The 23948-nt window shown below is 32.7% G+C and overlaps 4 protein-coding genes and 1 pseudogene across 4 annotated transcripts; 2 read left to right on the top strand and 3 right to left on the bottom strand.

The window, feature by feature from the left end:
* Positions 1-1549: 1549 nt before the first annotated feature.
* LOC122598523 lies at positions 1550-1928 on the bottom strand (annotated as a pseudogene).
* Positions 1929-2754: 826 nt separating this feature from the next.
* On the top strand, positions 2755-3207 carry LOC122595877. Its single transcript, XM_043768352.1, has one exon. It carries the CDS (start codon positions 2755-2757, stop codon positions 3205-3207), a length of 453 nt encoding a protein of 150 aa, XP_043624287.1.
* Positions 3208-8681: 5474 nt separating this feature from the next.
* LOC122600127 (ABC transporter F family member 1-like) lies at positions 8682-12475 on the top strand. The gene is made up of 6 exons (XM_043772794.1): positions 8682-8827; positions 8920-9150; positions 9900-9973; positions 10052-10262; positions 10344-10578; positions 11012-12475. The coding sequence occupies exons 2-6, from the start codon at positions 8920-8922 to the stop codon at positions 12067-12069; spliced, it is 1809 nt and encodes a 602-aa protein (XP_043628729.1). The 5' UTR covers positions 8682-8827; the 3' UTR covers positions 12070-12475.
* A 1288-nt stretch (positions 12476-13763) lies between these two features.
* LOC122592121 (LOB domain-containing protein 24-like) lies at positions 13764-14242 on the bottom strand. Its single transcript, XM_043764331.1, has 2 exons — positions 14087-14242; positions 13764-13973 (listed from the first exon to the last, which is right to left on the bottom strand). Exons 1-2 carry the CDS (start codon positions 14240-14242, stop codon positions 13764-13766), a joined length of 366 nt encoding a protein of 121 aa, XP_043620266.1.
* Positions 14243-17296: 3054 nt separating this feature from the next.
* On the bottom strand, positions 17297-17946 carry LOC122586009 (auxin-responsive protein SAUR50-like). Its single transcript, XM_043758126.1, has one exon. It carries the CDS (start codon positions 17810-17812, stop codon positions 17378-17380), a length of 435 nt encoding a protein of 144 aa, XP_043614061.1. The 5' UTR covers positions 17813-17946; the 3' UTR covers positions 17297-17377.
* Between the last annotated feature and the right edge of the window lie 6002 nt (positions 17947-23948).

Genomic DNA, 23948 nt, shown 5'->3' on the forward strand with positions numbered 1-23948 from the left:
TGTTTATGTTTGTTTGTTTGTTTAATTTAATGCATGATGAATGAATAAACGAATATAAAGTTGTGTACATGTTTGTTTTTTAAAAAAGAATTAATTTGTTCATGTTCGTTTAATTTTGTTCATAAACAAACAACTACTCAGTAACACTTTTGAACAAACGTATGATAATAAACATTAAGATTCAAATTTAATATTACAAAATATCCTAATTATGATAGGATTACGAACAAAAATTCATGGCTTCTACACATTGGTTACATGAGATGGTTCATGGCTAGCTAGTATCTAACATTGGTTAGCTTCTAATTGTAGAACCGCACATTTGATAGATGGACACTGAAGTTAACTTGTTTGTTTTTCTTCCAAAAACCATATCAAGTGAAACCACATACCTTCCAAGAAAAAACATGACCAATGTATTGGAAAGGTAACTAAAAAGCCCTTTCGTTTACGCGTGAGATTACAAAGAAAGAGTTATCTAGTTTTCTACTGTATATGGTACTATCACATGACTGACATGTGTCATGTTAAGGACAAAATCATGAAATCCAATAATTCAAACGGAATTTCTGGGGGCTTTCACTTATCTTTCTTTTTCAATAGCCATGTACGCATATACAGTAATTTTTATGAGATCGGTTACAACCATTTCACTGGAACAAATATGTGGCAGATGCACCGGCTTTTGATGCCAAGATAGTGTATAAAGTACAATTATATAGTACCAAGTACCAACCAATAGGTGTAATCAAACATGTATCCTCGTCCATCTTAAATTACTCATCCTGTTTGAGTCTTGATTTCATACATCCAGTTTCACGGTTAAAATTCAAACAAAAAACAAACTTATTGTAGCCTTAGGACCGAATAGCTTGACAATTTTCTACTCATTTAGTTATGAATGGCTCGATTCGGAGATGAAAGGTTTTGTTTTATCCCCATTGAGGCAAACACACCAAAGTGGATTATTAATTCATAAAACCCAATAAAACATTTATTACAAAAAAAGATTATGGCTTTATTATATTATTACAACCTTTAGAACTATGGTTAAAGGGCATAATATGGTTTTACAATTATAAAAAAAAAAATAAATAATTAGAAACCTCTTGATCCCATGTATCACTTGGTATCTAGTAATCCCCTAGTTAAACTAGTGTTCAGTGTTCAGGTGCATCTCAACCATTTAATAATCCTCTGATTATCTCAAGTTTGTCTTTGGCAAAAAATCTATAAACATTTATCATAAAATGACGGTTGATGGTCACTAGGCTATCACCCAATGGTTTAGTTGTACATTTATCATAAATTGAAGAAATTATTTTTAATATGAAAGCTATAATCATAACATTTTCCATAAGATTATTAACTACATAATATAATCATCGTAATCATGTGGCACATGTCGGTTATATATATTAACAAGTTAGAACTTTGGACAAAAGTTGTTGTCAAACTCATCCAACCCTTCTTGTCGAAACCTATACCAAATATTATCATGTTATCCCACCCAATTTACACGATCAATTTGACGCCTCTAAAATTACCTTTAACCAGGCCGAGAAGTGGTGTCATTTTCATCAATTATGAGTTTGACTCCATTGTTCCTCAGAGAATTGATAATAGCCCATACTTTTGTTCGGTTTCTAAACTCCTTGTTCTCGATCTCTTGGTTAACATCCACATGGATGGCTCTTCCTGGTTCCATTCCAAGACTCTCTACTTTAAGCCGCATAGCTAAATACCTCACCCACTATCGTAGCAGCCTTGGCATTGCATGTTCGACCACACTTGAGAGAATTCTTAATAGAATGCTCCACTGTTGAAGCTATGGCAACAATCCGTCCATTGTGCCTGTCGACAACATTTGATGTGATGTACTTTAACGACATGAACAACCTCAAAATGTATCTCTTCAAAACCGTCATCCTATGGTGGTTCACTGCAAATACAAGAAACACATAAAACAAAAGACTTTTCAAATTAGAAGATTAAAAAGCTGCACAGTAACGTATGGGATATCATACATTTTATCAAACAGTTTGTGTGCATAAATATATATTTATACTTACTATATTATAAAGTAAAAACCTCTAGATTTTCAACATTGAATTTAAATTTTTAATATTGATTTTAAGTATTTTCTCAAAATGTCTCTCCTATATATTCTATATTTACTTAAAATAACTATAATATCCTTTCTCTCTACTCAAATCTCAATCAATCATTTTTTTTCTTTCTCCATAAATCATTTATACCTCCAATTCATTCAAAATCTTTTATCTCAAAAATCGTACATCGATAAATTATAAAAATTATATGGGTGTTCTTAAAATATCATGATCTTTCAATAGAGATGTCATTCGATATACTTTCAACGAATTTTAAAATCCGAGGCGGAACCCGTACAGCTAAGGCATTTGACTATCATACTCTATGACATATCAACTCCTATGACCTATCACACTCTATGACATATCACACTCTATGACCTAGCTATCACCCCACCATCTCACCGCCGTAACACACGGGTACTTACTCTCGTATTTGTGAATGCACCAAATATATCAAAAATTGGAGTCCATAAATTAGCAGCAAAGTTTGTCAGGCTATCTGTGATGGGTTTGGAACGGGGAAAAGAAATCTGAGTTTTCAGTGAAGACGGTTAAAGGTATCATTAGAAGCGAGCAGAATACCAACAACAACTTTGTGTTCAAGTGGTCTAAGTGGGTAGCAAAAAAATGCAACATTTTCATGTGGAGGGTCGAGTTGGATCGTCTTCCCACTTGCATGGCTCTAAAGATTCGCAACTGCAACTTCGGCTCGTTGATGTGCGGCTTGTGCAACAACGAAGAAGAGACCGTGGAACATCTTTTCTGTTCGTGCACGATGGCCATGGACGTGTGGTATCATGTAGGGGTGTGGTGCAAGTCGCCATCGGTGTTCCTGTTCGACATTAAAGACATCTTTGAGCTTCATAAGATGACTGGTTTTTGCAAGGAAAGGAGGTCGACCTTTAAAGGAATTGTGTCCATAACCTGGTGGATTCTTTGGAAGACTAGGAATGATACTGTGTTCAACAAAGAAAAACCAAACATTGAGAAGATTGTACAGAACATCAAAGATCTTAGCTTCTTATGGTATAGAGTTAAGAAGAAAAAGGATGTGATTACATGGGACAAATGGTGTTGTTTTGACATTGTATAAATTTGTACATATTTGGTGACCTTCCCACTGTTTTGGTGGGTGGTCTTTTGGTGAATAAAAGTCAATTTAAAAAATAAAAAAAACTGTCTAAACTAAATGAAATAATGTAATTAGCCAATTAATTTGGAAAGATGTGTCTTTGTTATGCCATCAACTCACTGTTTAAAATAAAATGCCATCAACTCGACTAGTTGCCTGTACATTACGATGACGATGGTGACGACGACAGCGTGATGTCGGCGATGACGAAGACTGTGTAGAACTATATGTTATTAACGTAAAAGGGTAGTGTAATTATCTATAATTTTATACATTCTATACTATATTATACTAACATTGTACCCGCGCGATGCGACGACGGTTTAGTGGTGACGACGACTGATGGTGGTGACGTCGGTCATGGTGGTGACGAGCTGTTGGTGGTGGGTATGTGTAAATAATTGATTTAATATAATTGATGTAAAGGGCTAGTGGAAATAATTTAGAAGATAGAGGATTGATCATGTAAATTAATTTATTAAGGGTAAAATCGTATTTTTGCATCTAACACTTTTATGAGAGAGCGAGTGTGATAATTAATATTATTAGTATAGAAAAAGAGTAGCCCTCATGTTGAAAGTTACATGATGAATTGTCTAAAACACCCTTAATGATTAAATTACACAATCAGTCCTTTAATTTTTAAAATATCTCCATTAACAGTCTCCCCACCACCACACTGTCGCCTCCATGACCACCGCCGCATTTGTGCGGGTACCGTGCTAGTATTATTAATTAAAGTGGTATATGTTGTTGATTATTGTTATTAAGAGTATATAAGATATCTGATAGGCTCATAAATGGTATTAATTATATTCGTAAGAGTATTGTAGGTATTTTAAAGATCAAAAGTTATAAATAAATAAAAAAACCCCAGGAAAGGTGGTTTGTTTTAATAAGAAGTAATGATAATGATAATGCTATTTTAGCTTTTCTTTTTCTTTTACTAATGTTTTGTGTTTTAAAATTTATTTTGTTAAAGTTTCGGGCCTTTCTATTTTGACCACCGAGTGTTTAGCTTTTTATTTTTATCCTCATTAATGTTTTCATTTGGTATTTTAACATCAAAGTTTTGTGTTTTTGAAGTTTTTGATGCAATACTTATGGACTTTTTCACTTTCGGCATTTATTTTTAGAGTTCTTAGTTTTATCGCCCACCACAAGTTTACAATGTTGTAATTCACCACCAAAGTTATGTGTTTTAGTATGTACAATGCACTGTTTGATCATGCGTACAGTAATTAAAAAACAAATTCAAGTTACACAAAAAAGACTGATCCAATCTTGAACAAGGCCGAACCTCAGTTGATCTTGAAAGTCTAGAAAAGGAACTTCAAAGTTTGAAGTAGACCGAGACATGCTTTGTAAAAGACCAAGACTACAAATAAGTAAACAATTAAATTGGATTTCGGTTGGGTGATACTAACAAAATCATGTGCTAACTTCAATTTCTTATTGAATTAACCGATCCTTATTTATTTATAATTATTATATAATTATTTAATTCTTATTCTTATTGGTGAAATTTCGTTCTACAGAATAAATTTAAACTAAAAATGAAGTAAATTCTAAATAAAGCAAAATTTACTGAAGTATTATTTATTATTAATTATTATTAAATTGAAAGTTGTAACGAATTAAATGTCATATTAAAATATTTATAAAACTTACTATTGCATTAAAGATTTAGTTCGCTCAATTGTCGTGTTGAAAGGTTGCGTTAATTTCATATACTTGCATTGAATCTTCAATTTCTAATTACAAATCATTATTTTGTGGATAGTTAGGTAAAAATTTGCCATATCAAATATATATTTATTGCAAACCCACGTTGACTTTTGTTTGCGTCCTGTGATTACGTTTTGTTACTGATATACATTACTCAATTTAATAAATCTGTTTTCCATAACAAAAATAGAATAAAGTTGAAATAAGATTGTCGATGGAAACTTAGCCTATAAAAATATGTATTTTTAACAGTCAATTGGTAAACATCAAAGAACAGATTATCATATAATGATAAAACCTTATATATATTTTATACTACAAGATGTACACAATGAACCATAACAAATGATTATGGGAAAATACAGTATTTTCAAACTCATCACTTTAAAAAGTAGAATATGAGAAAATAGAAATGCATGTACGAGTTGAGTTATTTCATATCTATACTATATTATAAAACAAATAGCCCATGTTTAAATTTTAAGTCATTTACATTTCGAAAATGTCCTTTTTATCTAGTTTATATTTATCTAAAATAACTAGGGTAAATTACAAGGATGGTACCTGGCGAATACACCAGATTTCACCATTCATACCTAATTGCAAAAAATTACCCGAGACATACCCATGGTTTGCAAATTTGCACAATTGACATACCTACGGCTAACGGAGCATGATGGATCGTTAAATATGGTCATGTGTCGCTCACATGACAAGGTAGATTACTATTTTACCCCTTATCTACCCTTTCTTTTTCTCTTTCTCATTTATATCTGTATCTAAATATCAACATCTCATATTTTGATTTTTCTATTTTTTTTTTTGTAGAATGCAGTAAATTGAATATTAATAACAAAACATAATAATTATTGAAAGATGAAAGTTGGGGAGATATTTAAAAACTTTGGGCTTTTGATTGATAAACCATTCAGCCAACCAGTCGTCCAAACAAAAATAATCTCATCAAATCAAAGGTACGTTCTTCTTCCAGTTAGATGATAATAATAACCTCGCCGGAATCTGCAAAAAAAACTCGTTGGAAAACGTCAAAAACCGATAACTCTTTCGGTACTTCGAATTAGAACTCGAAACCACTACCAAAACACTCTCAATCACACCGCGAACAAACCCTCAGCAAAAATAAAGCAGATTGAGACTATGCCCGTTCGCCGAAAGGATTAAAATGATGATAACTTTGTTGTTTTTATGAATTAAGACTTGAAATTTTCACCAAACTACTCTGAATTGAATTCTGCTTAAACCCTACCCAACAGTTGTTGTGATCTAGATCGTCGGAAAAAATGTCCGCTTCTTCCGGTTGTGGCAACAAAGTATATTCATTGTGTACGTGTTTTATATATATGTATGTTTTGTATATGTGATTGTTTTTTTACGGTATGAATTGTATTTGGGTTTGGATTTATTGATTTTATATTGAAAGCGGTCGGTTGAATTTCATAGGTATAAGATTCAATTTTTTTTTCTTTACTTTTCTTAGATGATCGTTGATATAGATCCAGACTTCTTGTTATATAAAAGTGAAAATATAATGAGAGGCTATATTTGTTCTTTTTGGATCTCGGGTTTTGGATCTTGTTGCTTGAAGTTCTGGAATGTTGATGAAGAAGCATTGGGTTGTTTAATATTTTTGGATGTTGAATCTGGGAAAACAAAAGTGGAAGAAGAAGATAGGGGGATAGTTTGGGGTAAAACAGTCATTTACATATTCACATGTTAGGCACATGACCATATTTAGCGATCCGTTATGCTCCGTTAGCCGTAGGTATGTCAATTGTGAAAATTTGCAAACCATGGGTAGGTCTCGGGTAATTTTTTGCAATTAGGTATGAATGGTGAAATCTAGTGAATTCGCCAGGTACCATATTTGTAATTTACCCAAATAACTATAATACATTTTCTCTCTTCTCAAATTTCAACCACTTATTTTTTTTTCCCTCATACAAAAATCATTTTATTCGTCTAATTCATTCGGAATCTTTTTTCTCAAAAATCGTACATCGATAAATTATAGAGAAAATACACTTTTGGTACCTCAAGTTGGCAGCTTTCATACCTAAAGTTTTGTATTTTTTTTAATTTTGGTACCAAGTTCATACGACGTTAATTTTTGCCGTTAACGCCCTCACGTGACAAACACGTGAGGGGTATTTTAGTCTTTTGGTCCCTCTATTTTTGAGAAAATTACACCTTTGATACCTCAAGTTGTCATTTTTTTTCACTTTTGGTACATCAAGTTGTCAATTTTTTAACTTTTGACAAACATGTTTTTATTACACTCTCTAATTTCTATTTCACATGTTAGCATCAATCAAACAACACACACTCAAAAATCAACACACATGATTTATTTTTACTTTTTTTTTACAGCTTTTAAAAAAACACTTAATGGTGTGTATCCATTCTTGAAATATTATATGGTGTCGGTATAATTACAGGTGGTGGTGGAGGAACTGAATGCATTGGTGGATCGATGGCCGGAAAAACTTATCTCGCCGGAATACGCACCCACCATTGATCTATTTTCTTCATATTATTGAGAACCATCTTACCCCTAAATTACCCTATTCTTCGATCGGAATATGCTACAAACAAAAATTGATTGGAATCTACTACAAACGAGATCTGAACGGAATATGTTACAAATGAATATATTTGCTATAAACGAAATTAGATTTGAATCTCTAGCTAAGGTGGAGGTCGTGGTGCCTGGTGGGAGGGAGATAGTTGACAACCCATTCTGGTGGTGTATGATTCATATAAGAAATTTGAATTTATTTACGCATGTGTTATGTATTGGATTTGGTATGGTATAGAGATATAGGTATACATGGATATATGGATGATCGCAATGTGTGTTGATTTTGAGTGTGTGTTATTTGATAGATGCTAATGTGTGAGATGAAAATTGGAGAGTGTAATAAAAATATGTTGTCTACTTGAGGTACCAAAAGTGAAAAAATTGACAACTTGAGGTATCAAAAGTGTAATTTTCTCAAAAGGAGGGGGTCAAAAGACTAAAATACCCCTCACGTGTTCGTTACGTGTGGGTGTCAACGGCAAAAATTAACGCCGTATGAACGTGGTACCAAAACTGAAAAAAACACAAAACTAGTATGAAAGCTGCAATTTTTTGAGTTGGAGACTAAAAGTGCAAAAGCTACCAACTTGAGATACAAAAAATGTCATTTTCTAAAGTTATATGGTGTTCTTAAAATTTATTTATTTTTTCATTAGAGAGGTCATTTGATATAATTTTGATGAATTTTTAAATCCGAGGGCGGAGACCGTACGGCTAAGGGTGGAGCCCGTCAGGTAGATCATCCCGTCACCACCACTGCCGCAACGCGCAGGTACCTTTTTCTCGTGTCTTTGAAGAAAAAAAAAGGTTTTGCTAAACAAAGCCGTAAACGCTTTTGTCAAGCTGCATCAATTAATTGTATACTTACGGAGTAACCTTTTAATATGGAAATGTATAAAAAAATTTATGCATTTTAAATGAAGCCCTAGGGAATTTGTTTAAATTTAAAAAAAAAAAAACAAAAAACATCCAAGATGGTGAAACTGAATTTCAACACGTGTAATCTCTGATTCCAAACACCCCGCACTAACGTATTTAATATAATAATAAATTAAATATCTAAATAAAATAGAAAAAATAGAATATAAATATCGGAAACCTCACTTTCCAATCCTCCTCTTCTTCTTGAAACCCTCATATATCTGTGTTTTGAGGGCCTCTCATATCACACACCTACCAAACGGCGCCTTTTTTTCGTCCACCAACGCCGTCAATCAAAAAGCCCTAGATCCCCTTCCATTTTCCGATCTCAAGGTAACCGATCTCGTCTAATTTAATCTCCCTCTATTTTTTCTCTTCTTTATTAATTATTGTTTAATTTGTGTTTGGATGGATGATAATTACAGATGGTGTCAGATGCGAGTAAAAAGAAGGCTCTCCAGAAGAAGGCAGCCGCCGCTGCCAAGAGAGGAGGTAAAGCCGCCGCCGCCGCCACCTCCGCCAAGGCGGCTGCTGTCGGTACGATGAACGGCAGCTCCAGCTCCGATAATTTGTCAAACGGGATGGGGAATCTCGTTATTTCTGATCGGACTTGTACTGGTGTTCTTTGTTCTCATCCCTTATCTAGGGATATTAGGGTATGATTTATTTATTTTTATTTTTATTATATATATGCATACATATATGCCTGTATATATAGGTCAAATTTGGATCCTTATTAATTGTATAAAATTTAGGGGTTCATGTATCCTAATTTAGTTGATGATTATTTTGTTTAACAGTTTACATGTGTTGCGTGTTAATTTAATGCATGTAGCATATTTGTATTAGGTCAAATACTGTAGAATTTGGTATCAGCATAGATTTTAGGCGTCTTTCGGTTGGTTTGATAGTTTTTGGCTATTTAGTGAATGACACTAAAAAATTCTATAATTCTAGATTGGGATTATTTAGTTTGTTGTATCATGTTTTAAGTAACCAAGGCATTATATGTCTGTTTATTAAGAAAATAATTGAGCATGTTGCTTTTGTAGTGACCGTATGGCGTCAAGCTTGTGTTGTCCTTGATTTTTTGGTGCTATTGTTTTAATAACTTACCTGTTTGTTTGCATATTTATTTGTACTAGACTGCACTTTATTCTATGTGTAGAGGGAATCTTTAGGTTAGTTTAACGTAATAGCTTTTATAGATTTTTTGTTGCTAATGTTTGTAGTTTAGTAGTAGAGAGTTACAAACCCTAAAAGCATGTCTCAAGCATTTACTGCACGCTATTATTGTAATCTTGAAATTTTGCTAAATAGGTTTCATTGTCTATGGGAGCTATCTACTCAATCTTTGGTGTCCCTAGCGCCAGTCTTTAATCTGACCTTTAGATTGTTATTGCAGATAGAGTCTCTGTCACTTACTTTCCATGGGCATGATCTCATTGTTGATTCTGAGCTGGAGCTTAACTATGGAAGGTTTGTGCCATTCTTTTTTTGGTGCATCTTTTTTTCCGAAATACATCAACGTTTTTTGATTATGTTTCTGTTATATAGACGGTACGGTTTACTTGGATTGAATGGCTGTGGGAAATCAACTCTTCTTACTTCAATTGGATTGCGAGAGCTTCCAATTCCTGAGCAAATGGATATATTCCATCTCACTAGAGAAATTGAAGCTTCTGATATGTCTTCACTCGAAGCTGTCATGAACTGTGATGATGAAAGGATAAGATTAGAAGCAGAAGCTGAGCGTTTGGCTGCACAGGTACTTACATAACTTATTGTTTAGATATATCGAGTAGGATGAATTTTATCTTATTTCATTTGCTCTTGGTCTTGTATTTAGGATGCTGGGGGTGGTGAAGCACTTGATCTTATTTATGAACGTCTAGATGCCTTGGATGCATCCACTGCAGAAAAACGTGCTGCTGAGATCTTAAATGGTCTAGGGTTTAACAAGCAAATGCAAGCAAAGAAAACACGAGACTTTTCTGGTGGTTGGAGAATGCGTATCGCTTTGGCACGTGCACTGTTCATGAACCCGACCATCTTGTTGCTTGATGAACCCACAAATCATCTTGGTAGGTTATTGTTTCTTTTCAACATTTAGGAGAAAAAAAGAGTGATCATCAGATTGCGATCAATGCGAGCCAGAGTCTTTTATTGGTCATTCTGTTTTAACCTGAACAAGACCCATACTTGATTTTAGAACCTGAATACAGCTTAGCAATACGTTTAAGTAAATGGATTCCCGTTCATTTGTTAGCAAACACATTCTGAGACTCAGCATTTTGTTAATAGGAATATACACGGTTCATATCTGGTAATATGGTTAGTTTCTGGTCAATCTGTTTGACTTCAAACTGTAATACATACAAACCTGTTCAGTGACGTGCAAGCTGTTTTTGACCCAATTGTAGGCCGGTTGTTCCTTTTTTCATGTTGTGTTATTTGTGGTGTGCAAAAAGCTGCCATCTATAGAAAATATATAAATCTAATTATGATTCATTGCAGACCTCGAAGCTTGTGTGTGGTTGGAAGAAACCCTGCAGAAGTTTGAACGAATACTCGTTGTAGTATCACACTCTCAAGATTTCTTGAATGGTGTCTGCACCAACATAATACATATGCAAAGCAAGAAATTGAAGTTGTATACAGGTAATTTTGACCAATATGTTCAGACCCGGTCAGAACTTGAAGAGAATCAGATGAAACAATACAAATGGGAGCAGGACCAGATTGCTAACATGAAGGAGTACATAGCCCGTTTCGGACACGGGTCTGCTAAACTGGCTCGTCAGGCGCAGAGCAAAGAGAAAACTCTAGCCAAAATGGAACGTGGTGGTCTGACTGAGAAGGTGTCTCGTGACAGCGTTCTTGTGTTCCGGTTTACTGACGTGGGTAAGCTTCCACCACCTGTTCTTCAGTTTGTCGAGGTTTCTTTTGGTTACACACCTGATAACCTCATCTACAAGTGTCTTGACTTTGGAGTTGACTTGGATTCCCGTGTTGCACTGGTGGGACCCAATGGAGCTGGTAAGAGTACACTTCTGAAGCTAATGACGGGGGAGCTGACTCCCCTTGATGGCATGGTGAAGCGTCACAACCACTTGAAAATAGCTCAGTACCACCAACATTTGGCTGAGAAGCTTGATTTGGAATTGTCGGCGTTGTTATATATGATGAGAGAGTATCCTGGTAATGAAGAGGAAAAGATGCGGGCTGCTATTGGTAGATTTGGACTTACTGGAAAAGCACAAACGATGCCTATGAAGAACTTATCAGATGGTCAAAAGAGCCGTGTGATATTTGCTTGGTTAGCTTATAGACAACCTCAGATGCTGCTTTTGGATGAGCCGACTAATCATTTGGATATTGAGACAATTGACTCGCTAGCTGAGGCTCTGAATGAATGGGATGGTGGAATGGTACTTGTTAGTCACGACTTTCGTCTCATAAACCAGGTGGCTCGTGAGATTTGGGTGTGTGAAAATCAAGCTATAACGCGATGGAATGGTGATATTATGGGTTTCAAGGAGCACTTGAGGACCAAGTCTGGTCTGTCTGGTTAGTATGTCAGTCAGGGTGGCTTTACTATTATAGGCTCCATATTATACCAAGCTCAAGAGCCATATCATTATGGTACTTGGGATGGGGATCGAGTCAAGTGAATGGTCTGTCATACATGGTTACATGCTGAGGTGGGACCATGATTATAAGCCAAAAAGGAGTTGCAAGAGAATGATGGGCACTATTACCTTTGGTAAATTTTTAGGTGCTTTTGAACCTTTTTCATTTCTCTTTGTGGACTTCTTTTTTTCTCTTTTAAATTTAGGTTTGTTTTTGTGCACTATATTTTGAATTTAGTTTACCAGCAACAAACATATATGCCTTCGGCCCCTCTACTTATGATTGCTACAATTTTTATTCAAGAGTGTAATGACTTACTTCTAAAGCTAAATTTGGATTTTGTATTCATTTCTATGTGCTTGAATAGGAGTCATTGTTAAAATGTTCAGTTGTTTTTTCAGGGTATGGTAGCTTTGTGCCTTTGTTCTTATTTGCAGAACAAGCTAATACGATAGTCTAATTGCAAATTCATCTAACAATACAACCAGTCCGCCCAATCTTACTTCAAGTAAACCATATCATGGAAACATCACCTACGGATTAGTCAAATTTAGTGAGTGCTTGAGGACCAAGGATCCTCATCTTTCATAGCTCTTTGATCCTACTCGCAAGCACTTACAAACCACATTAAAGCCAAGTCTAATCCCTATCCTCAAAATCAAGCTGTATTGCCCACATCTTAAACTCTTTAATGACATTAGTAGTTTTCGTAAGCTTCAATTCCATAATGATTTCTTTTACAGCTTTCTCATTCCTTTCTCCATTAAACAATCTTCCGTTTCCTTCCTGTCATACACAGTACACAGTAGCTCCAAGAACAAGCCTTCCTACCATATTAGCTACAACATTATTCTTGCACTTTAGTTAGGACATGGTAGAAACTAGAAATAATCAGTCCAATCACTTGAAATCCCTGTTATAGATACCTTCAGCAATTCTTCTCAAACAATCTTTGTAAAGCTGCAATTGAAGAACAAATGCTCATGTGTGCTCATGTGTCTCCATACAAGACTTGCAGAAGTGGCACTCCATAGTGGCATCTTTATTACACATCGATATTCTGTCCCTTGTTTTGTAATTTTTCATGCACAGTTAACCATAATTTGAACATGTGACTAGGAGTAAACCAAACAATTTTACCCCATTGCACCTCATTAACACTTTCTTTAAAATCCTCCCACACTTTCTTAACAGTAAATTCACCCTCTGTACCATTATTTTGCTTCGAGAGCTCGTTATCATTTTTGTTGTCCTTATTTATTAGATGCGTAGGACGGGGTTATAAGGCCTAAAAGTGGGTGTGTTTTTTTTTTTGAACTTCATATTGTGGCTAGCAAGGTTTGTCGTGTTGGCTCCATGAATTGGTTGTTTTTTACTTTTGGATTAGTTGCATTTTCAAGATGGTAATCAAATTTGCATATGATAACCAAAATAATTTTGCTTGGCAAAAAGTTATCAGCTGTACGTTACAAAAGTTCTTATGACCGAGCACAAAATGTAATAAATCATAAAACTGAACACTTTTTAGTAGAGTTAAGAATGGTAATACTAACAACGATTTCTATTAGAACCAAGCATTTCTACAAGGGTCATCTAGGCCATGATCAATGCCATTTTACTAAAGCACCGACTTACCCTATCTTGGTGTCGTTATCGCTACTTCAACACCAGGATCAAGTAAAGCAATTTGTGCTTGAGCTTTTGCTAGTTGGGTTTGGGCTAAATGAATTTCGCGATGTAACCATGATATTATGCTAACGCACCCGTATACAGGATCTTGTATTCTACATTTGGCCTCATAACACAAGCATTCTATTGCATTCCCTCGTAGTTGTTCCGGAAATCCCTATACACAATGATGTCAATTAATAAAAAAGCAGAAAAAATGCTTTACTTTTCATGTCTAGTACGAGTAATTAATAACCATGCATCAACTTTAAGAATGGAAACACGACTTACCTCAAACATTTTCCCAATGTTGTTGGCGCCGTATATTCTATGAACACAAACGAATCGTTGAGGGTTATTGGCAGGAAAATACGGTGCAAAAATGCAATCTGAAGAACATCTTCTTCTAAAATACTTGCAAGCCGCACATCGAGTAGTAGTGGTCATTTTATCGAAGTTGAGAAATATATATGATATGGTATGAGATGAAGATCTTCAAAATGAATGAATGAAAATCTAGTCTTAAGTTTGATGAAATCTAATGGAAGATTTGGTTTTTATCTTGAGGTTTCTAACGGCTAAATTTTATTTTAGGAAAAACCTATGTTCCAATATAGGAAAGTCTTAAGGGGTGAAACCAATTTGGTAAGAAAAAAATTTCTTTCTTTGTCCATATAGTGAGTGATGAAATTGGTGCAAAAAACTCTATTTCTGACACTTATTTTTATCTCAAGCGTTTCTTAATTTCTAGACTGATCGAGGTTGAATTCTTTTTAGGCTGTTGATCAATGTTTCCTCATTAGTTATTCGGTGATTCGAAAATATTATACCGACTTCAGAATAAGAAAACATGTAGTAAATGGACGAATAATGATATACTTAACATACTTAAATATCCTCTTATAGGACATATGAAAATAAAATAAGAGATGTCAAAATAATTCATGAAGTGTGCACATCTTAATCTCAGGTCCTGTTTTATTTTTACAATAAACATAATAATTAATAATTTAGTTATTAAATCATTGTTTTTTAACTTAATAAATAAAAATAACGGTCAATTATTTATGTTTATTATATATATATAGACATTATTTATGCATTCAGTCACTTAAGACATTCAACACTTAATGACTCGGAAAAAGAATCAGACCTTAATCTATACTAAAAAACAATTGAGGTAATGACTTATTGATCAATCATATCGTTTGATTTCATCAAAATGACTCTCGCTTATGTCACCATTTAGTTTAATTATAAAAATTAAAATTCCTAATAATTATTATCTAAATATATCATTACTATATTATATCCCGCGTAATACGCAGATAGACATATATAACTGATAAAATACTAATAATTCATGATATTGTATATTTACAAATTGTAAATAAAAGGTGATGAAAACAATAATGTCATACTCACATATTATTAAATGAGTTTAAATATTTGTGGAAAAACAATTACATGATTTAGATATATGGGAAAAGTGAATATAATGTTGTATGACACCTAAGCTTAAGTGTGTAACCACTTACATAATAATTTTTTTGATATTTTTTGATTAATTAATAAATGTTTGTGCCCTCATGAATTTTATAGATTAAAAATCTATATGTGAGTGTTTTACACACCTAAGCTTAGGTACCTAACAACCTTATATTACCATCCTCTAGATAAGAGATTAAATTGATGTGTATATATATATATATATATATATTATATCCATATATTTAATCTTCATATTATATGTGCATCATTTGATTAAATTAACAAATATAAATAAAAATGTTGAAAACTGGTGATGTTGTTATTTTTATAACTTTTTATTTTTTGATTATTCTAGACACTATATACATATCAAAAATATGTTAAATCCTTATAATTATAACCAATATTTATTACGTTTAATGATTAAAACATATATTTAAAAAAACCAAAAATAAAAAAAAATGTTTTTAAAACATAATATAAAGTTTATGAATTATTTTTCATAATTATATCATTAAATTAGATACTTTTTATAATTATAAAGTGTAGAAAATTATTTTTCATAATTAATGACCATATTTAAATTTATTAAATTAAATCTAAAAAATTATAAAAGGTATATGACATCATCATTCGATCTAATGACTTTAATTAAAAGTTAAGTTTTATCCAATGTACCAAACTTCTCAATTTTAGAATTAAGATTTCTATTTTATTTATATTTAGAGATACTAGTATTTATATTAATATTTGTTAAAAATGTCTCACTAATTTATAGCTTTTTATTTTCAATTAATAATTTTTAGTAAATAACCCTAAATATTTAATTTATATTTAGTACCATTTTAAACCAACTTCTTAATGTTTGGCTCAACGCTCATGAATAGACATTTTAATTGTATATAGGGAAGTGATATTGCTACAACAAATTTTAGCAATCTACAACAAATCCTGCATTATAAAGTTGTACACTACGTGATATAGTTTTTATCTTTGTTATAGATGGCTAAATTTTGTTGTATAAATATCACTCTTTGTATATATGCTCATTGTTTCACCCTTTGTATATATGCTCATTGTTTCAATGCTGTAACCTGCATGGCTTAATGGCTAGAACACAAGTGGGCTTTAACAATGAGCCGGAAAATGCTTGTAACAGTGTCAAATGACAGTGGGCTAGAGGCCAGAGTTTTCAACAAGTTACTAGATCACCCCATCCTGGCGGACTTTTGTCTACTAGTCTTAGCTCCGCACAATGCGACGGTACAGTGACGGGCGGTGACGGTGTTGTTATTCAGTAATTGATTTAAAAAGGGATAGTGTATTCATTTTGATGGTTGAGGAATGTATGGTGTAATGGTGTAGATAGAATCTGGAGTGAGCCTTTCTAGTTTCTACTTTGGTAGAGGTAAAACTGTTTATATCTTAATCCTCTCCATACACAATCGAGATATTGAGACCAAATTAAAAACCATAAAAAACATCATTGAGTGTTACTTACTATATTATATAGATATAGATATTGATATAGATATGGATTAGACTAATCTTACGTTCGTATGTATAGTAGTGAAACTTAGCACTTATGGTTGAGGTGGTGGAGAATTAGAAACGGGAGGAAGGAAAGTCTCATATCCTCCCCCGCCTCCTACTATATATCTTCCATATTGTGTTTTTTTAAACACTGAGTTAGTAGTTAATATTTAGCATTTGAGACACCACAGTAATATGTGACTTTAATTAATCACGCTTTAGTGATTTAGAGGGATATTCATTTGGATTAATGATTGATTAGCTACCTTGGCCTAATGGCCTAGGTAGATGGTCTCATATGTAGCTAATAATCATGGCTAGTGTAGAACCTCCTGATCCATTGGTATCCTTATTTGATGATCTAATTACACATTTAAGTACAACAATTCCCTTCTATTTGATGAAAGAAAATAAATGAATTAGACCACCATATTATCCTTAAGCTATGGTTAAAGAATTTTCCAAGATATGGAAAAATTAAGCAAAAAGAAATTTGGGCATTTCAACATCTACGTAATTAATCAATCAATCAAATTAAGAAAGAACACGTACGAAGGCTCAATAACTTTCGACTATGTTTTTATAAGAACTCCAACGGTGTACATCATCATCTCCTGAATCAGCAGCTCTTGTCTCGGTTAACACCCACTCGAGCTCACTTGGCCTACAAGGAACCATAAGTGCACCCTCGTGGTCGAAGCCATACTCCTCGGCTGCTCTCTCCAACAATCTTTGAAATGACGGTTGACCAAGACACTCTAAAGGAACCACAAATCTTTTTTCTTCTTCATCATCGGCTGCAATCACAGCGAAATGCCCTTCTTTCACATCGTCTGGGACTGTTTCTTGGCCCGTCCCCCCAATGTTATTGTTATTCCTTGGTCCCCATTTCTTGGCTTGCAAAAGACTCTTTTGCAGCTTCTCTACCACCACATTAAGCTTCAAAATTCCATTGCTTTTCTTGGCAAGACTTTCTCGTTTTAGCTTTCCCATTTTAGTTAGGAATTCTCTTTTTTTTTTTTTTTATCAAACAGTTTGCTCTTTTTTGGTGCGATATACTTGTTCACCAGGTTTACATCCTTTTATAGAAGCTGAGATTATACACTTATCATGTGTGTGTGTGTTAGTATAATAACACTTGCATGTGCATGCAAATAAAGACTGAAATAACTAAATAAGCCATGAAGGGTCATGTTTTATGTGTAGTCACATCTGCCAATATTAAAATTTCAACAAATTTACAATACTTTCTTACTTATATCCAAATTGAAAGTGTATATCTCAATTTCATCCGGTTTAACCCAAAATTTAGAGGCGGCTAAGGGAACACTAGGGGCGTCAAGTAAATTTTGAGGTCCGCATGCAAAAGATATATATACATACATATATTATACGATAATTGTTATAAGTGTAAAAAAAGAATAATAATTGCTTATAGTAATTCATTAAACAAAAAAGAAATGTTCTTATGAAAAAAGTAATTAGAGCTTATCGTTTTTTAATTTTTCGTTGAATATTAGTCTTTTTTAAGAAATTGCATATAAGCTTATTTCTAATATCTATAAATTCCTAAAAAAATGATTTTATAACAAATGTTTATTTTATATTAATATATAACTAACAGTTTTTTAAAATTGAGGGGCCGCTCTAAAACCGAGGCCCGATACACTGACTTATATAGCACTTGTCAAGATCATTCACTGAAGACCACTTCCGTAATATAGATTAGATAATAACGATCAGCTTGACAGTTTATACATTTTCACCTCTATTTCCCTTTTAATGGAAAATATATTGGTGACGAATATACACTCATTATATATTTGGGTGTAAGTTATATATACGCCATATACGTTATATCAATGTAGGTCTTTCAATTTTTGTTGTTCAATATGAGTAACAAACTCCAAAAATTATCAATGTAGTTAATATATTTTCAAATTTTGTGTATCAATATAATATATTTTAAAAATAACTAATGTTTAATTGTATAATGTCTATCTCTAATAACAAAATATAATTAAAAGCTAAAGAGGTTACAACATTATTAATACGATATTTATATTAATATTTTATTTAATACTATTAGTTGTAATCAAACTAATTGTAATATTGTTTTATTATAAGTAATTAGAATCAAATTATACATAAGATACATATTTCTTCTTATATAACCTGAACTCTACAAATAAAATCACAACACATGAAATCATTGAAAACCTCACTGTTGCTACTTTTATCGTTTCCAACAACCATGGCTAACGAAAATAAAATTAATTTTTTGTAAGACATCAATAAGAATTCGGTCAAGTGTGTAATCAAAGCTAATATATTGCTTTTCTGGATGAGTTTGCATAAAAGAAACCTTGCTACATCATCCAACCTTTATATGATTACATTTGAATACCCCAATTTCTTTTTAAGTATATTTTTACACTTAAAGTATAAGTATTTTTTTGTTTTATATAGTAATTCTTATATTGATAATATTGTCAAACCCGTGTATTTGACACGGGTCTAAAATCTATTTAGTATGAGTAACAAACTCCAAAAAATATCAATGTAGTTAATATATTTTCAAATCTTGTGTATCAATATAACTCGGACTAATTAGTCATATAATTTACCGACTCAAAATAATTGTACCTGTTACTATATTTGATTAATTAACTTTATCATATCATGCATCCACTGTTTGAAAAAAAAAAAGTTCACAACAAAATTATCATCTGAGGAAAAAAAAAAAAAAGAAGAAAGAAAATAACACGTACGTAATAGTTATGTTTTTCTTTAAGACCATTTAAGTTTGTAAATTAGACATTTATTCTGGATGCTTAATTGCTTACCTAAATTTTATTCGAACACGACTATATTTCTTACCATTTGTCCAAATGTTTGAGCCCATTATTCACCGAATTTCATCTATCTAAAGTTTTCAACAATTGTTAATAGAAAATTAATGTAATCATCAACTCAATACACAAGTTAGATGATTTAATAGCTTAGGAATGATAATACCTCATCTACCATCTAGAGGCTATTAGGCTTCAGCCTTGATGTAGGCTCCGTATATGAGCATGAATGTTTCATGGAGGCTCCTGATGCAGCCTCCGGACCATGCTTCATGGAGGTTCCTCTGATGCAGCCTCCGGACCATGCTCCATGAAGGCTCCTGACGTAGCCTCCAGACTTAAGCCATGAAGGCTCCTGACTAATTCTTCAGACCTGAACATCAGCCGAGCCTTGTTAAGTCATGAGCTTGATTTAGGCCGACGCATGAAAAGCACATGACCCAAAATCATCAAACCCTAGAATCTACTCTCTATAAATAAAAGACAAAGGGCACCAAGCCAAAAGACTTCTCTCACTTCTCTCTCTCTCCTCTCTCTCACATAATTAACATACTTTGGCTTGTGGGGTCATATCTTGTAGTCACTAATTGGGAACCGCCAATCAAAGTAGCAACAACATTATCTCCCCAAATACGCCTTATAGATTTAGGATTAACTCCCAGTACTTAAGGATAAATGTTATACCTAAACAGATGTAGATTTATGTTTAAACACAAGTCAAAGTTAAAAATTTAAAATATGGAACCTTTTATTAAAAGAAACCCAAAGAAGCATTTAATTAGTTTCGAGCGAGTTAACTGGACCAAAAGCATACAGAGCCAGGAAAACAGCTCCTGGCCGGTAAACCTATGGAAAACATAATGCAAACTTAACAACAGTGTTCATTCCGTGTTTTGAAATTGAATAAAGATATAATAACACAATATTATTGGGAATCATATAAGTGGTCACACATGTGTCAATTAGAAAACAGAGTACATTGTATATATACTATCTTAGTCCCGTGCGTTACATGTTTATACCCTATTTTTTTATTGATTCTTCATAACTTATATGTAAATCTCAACCACTCATTTTTCTCTTTCCTCTATAAATCATTTTTCTTCCGCTAATTTATTCAAAGTTTTTTGTCCCAAAACTTTACATCGATAAATTATAACAATTATATAGGTGTTCTTAAAATTTCATGCTCTTTCCTTAAAGATGTCATTCAATATACTTTCGACGAATTTTTAAATCCGAGAGGGAAACCCGTACAGGTAAAGCATTTAGCAATCACACTCTATGATATATCACATCTTATGACTTATCACATCCATCATCTCACTGTCGCAACGCGCGGGTACTTTCTCCCAAATATAATAAAACTCGTAGAACTTGAGGTAAATAATTATATATCATAATATAAAGAATAAAATACACCGATTGCACCTGAAATAACCCCAGATTATCTTTTTGCTACTTTTAAATATCTTTTCGGACCATACCAAAAGGTTTCAAAATCCTAATCGTACGGTACCTAAGATTGGGGACCGTCTATTGGGCTGTTAAGTTCAGCCACTTGAGAACTATTTTTGTAACTTTGTTACCAAGAGTACCAAAAGTGTAAGTACGTTTATAATAATAAACTTTATTTAGATGTGAGTGGGTTTTCACCCAACTTAAATATATAACATACTATATTCACTTTCCTTTTAACAAAAGAGAGTAAGAATGCTCCTATCTTACAACTAAGTTGGATTAAATATTCCTCCAAATCCTAATTTTTTAACATATTTTGCTCCAAAACCAAAAATCACATTTGATTTTAAAACTTATTAGTATATTAAAACATGTCACCCAACGTAGACGTGGAATAGCACCACCTTCACTTTCCCATTAACAAAAGGGAAAACTGAGGGTGCTACCGTCTCACACCTAGATTGGTTGAAATATCCCCTCATATCTTAATTTTTCAATACTTTGCTTAAAATCCAAAGTGACATGTTGATTTTGAAAATTTCTAGAAAACTAAAATGTGAGTGAATTTTTACCGAACTTACATATGTAACAACACCAACTTTATTTCCCTTTAACAAAAGAAAATAGTGAGGGTGTTGCTATCTCACACCTAAGTTTAATGAAATATCTTCACATATCTTAATTTTTTTTAATATATTTTGCTCAAAAACCAAAAACACATGCATTTGATTTTAAAATTGTTAGAAAATTAAGATGTGTCACCCAACTTAACAGCACTACCTTTTCTTCCCCCCTTAACAAAAGGGAAAATGAGGATGTTATTATTTCACACTTAAGTTGGACGAAATATCCCTTTGATTCATAATTTTTTAATATAATTTGCTATCACACATCTAAGTTGGACGAAATATCTTCTCATATCCTAATATTTTGGTATATTTTGCTCAAAAACCAAAAATCACATGTTGATTTTGAAATATTATTAATAATATCAGATATTATTAAATTTGTTAAAACACCAACTAATAATAACAAAAAAGTAATAAGATATATGATATGTTTGGAAAACGTAGTTGTAGCTTTTAAACAAAGTTGATTGCCACTAAAGAAGTAAATGATATTGAAATTATAAATGAAAAATAATAATAATGAAAACAATGATAATGTTAAAATTGAAGATTAAGGGAGTAAAAAAAATATGTGAACTTAATTAGTGTGAATTTATAAATATCTGTTCGAAACTTTGGAGAATATTATTTATAGTTTGAAACAATATAAATAAAAACCATATTTGATCAATTGGTTATGTGGTTGTCGACATAAGTGAGCGGCGTGAGTTCAAGTCCTAATTGATGCTTTTCTTTATATTATTAATTATTAATAGAGTAAAGATGGTATAAGTACAACATGCACATGTGGATGCTTACGTGTCAACGTTTAAGAGACTAACGACGTGAGATCGCCACGTAGGACAAAAATGATGTGACGAGCAAAGAACCATGTCACGTATGCACTTGAAGATAGAGAATTATATATATATAGAGATGTTTTTTTTGTTAAATAATAATACGAATCGAGTACATGAACATACAGTACAATTCAAGTGAGAGAGAGAATTAATCTGCAAAAGGATGTACATATATCTAATACTTCTAATATTATCTTATGAAGCATTTTGTTCTTTTTTCAAATATCAATTAAGTAATTGAACTATTTAAATTACCTTTTTTTATTCACTAATTTAGACATCTCTACCTAATATACCTATAATACCCTTAAATCTCAACCATTTATTTTTATTTCTCTCCTCAAATCTCAACCACTTATTTTTTTCTCTCTTCTATAAATCATTTTATTCCACTAATTCATTCAAAATCTTTTATTTTAAAAAATCATATATCGATTAATTATAAAAATTGTATGGGTGTTCTTAAAATTTCATGCTCTTTCATTAGAGAGGTCATTCGGTATACCTTCGACGAATTTTTAAATCCGAAGGCGGAGCCCATACGGTTAAGGCATTTGGCTATCATACTCTATGACTTGACCTATCACCCCCATCATCTGAACGTCGCAACGTACAAGTATTATATCTTGTAGAATAGAATGGGGACAAGAATAGGGCCGATGACTAATGGCAAATAAAATAGTTTTGGGTTGGCATGAAAGTTGGGGGCCGACGGGTAGATAAGGCAATTAAGTGGACTGGTTTTCTTGTTTTAGCGTGGGGATGAGACTTTGTATCTTAACGATAAATTAGAGTACGTATTTGGAAAACATACATAGATGGAGTCTTGGTTGGAACTAAAGAAGCCTCCTAATGATTGTATCACTCATTTGAAATAGTTTTGCTATATACGAGCATAATACCCGCGCATTACGGCGGAATTTTGTTTTAAGAATGAGATAGATTCGGGGGTAGTTTAGTCCAACTGTAGAGGTGAGTATAGAAAGATATATTAAAGTAAGGGGCATTTTAGACTTATCAGGTTCTTAATGACTTAAAGTTAATTTGCTTTATAAGGGAGTATAGATGTTCAAATCATAAAAAAAAAGTGGTACAACAGTGGTAACCTAAGAATTATGTACCTAAGTTAAGACGGAAAAAAAAATGCCTTTTGACGAATCCATATATAAATATTTATAATAATAACTATCTACCAATTTATATATAATAAAGTCTTAAATTCCTTTATGAAAAAATAAGAACCGTTAGATGAATTTCAATTTTCAATAACAACCCTTAGATCAAAATAATAGTATTGTTACCAAATTTATTATTAAATAAAAACGATATTAGTCCTTCTACTTTATAT

Source organism: Erigeron canadensis, chromosome 1 (genome assembly GCF_010389155.1).
Source record: "Erigeron canadensis isolate Cc75 chromosome 1, C_canadensis_v1, whole genome shotgun sequence".
In the NCBI taxonomy this organism is placed as follows: domain Eukaryota; kingdom Viridiplantae; phylum Streptophyta; class Magnoliopsida; order Asterales; family Asteraceae; genus Erigeron; species Erigeron canadensis.

Excerpts from the sequence above, each read along its gene's own strand:
- LOC122595877 (XM_043768352.1), top strand. The coding sequence starts at position 2,755 with ATGTGGAGGGTCGAGTTGGATCGTCTTCCCACTTGCATGGCTCTAAAG.
- LOC122600127 (XM_043772794.1), top strand. The coding sequence starts at position 8,920 with ATGGTGTCAGATGCGAGTAAAAAGAAGGCTCTCCAGAAGAAGGCAGCC. Across the intron at positions 9,151-9,899 it reads CCTTATCTAGGGATATTAGG|ATAGAGTCTCTGTCACTTAC; the intron begins GTATGATTTATT and ends TTGTTATTGCAG. Across the intron at positions 10,579-11,011 it reads TGAACCCACAAATCATCTTG|ACCTCGAAGCTTGTGTGTGG; the intron begins GTAGGTTATTGT and ends GATTCATTGCAG.
- LOC122592121 (XM_043764331.1), bottom strand. The coding sequence starts at position 14,242 with ATGACCACTACTACTCGATGTGCGGCTTGCAAGTATTTTAGAAGAAGA. Across the intron at positions 13,974-14,086 it reads ACATTGGGAAAATGTTTGAG|GGATTTCCGGAACAACTACG; the intron begins GTAAGTCGTGTT and ends CATTGTGTATAG.
- LOC122586009 (XM_043758126.1), bottom strand. The coding sequence starts at position 17,812 with ATGGGAAAGCTAAAACGAGAAAGTCTTGCCAAGAAAAGCAATGGAATT.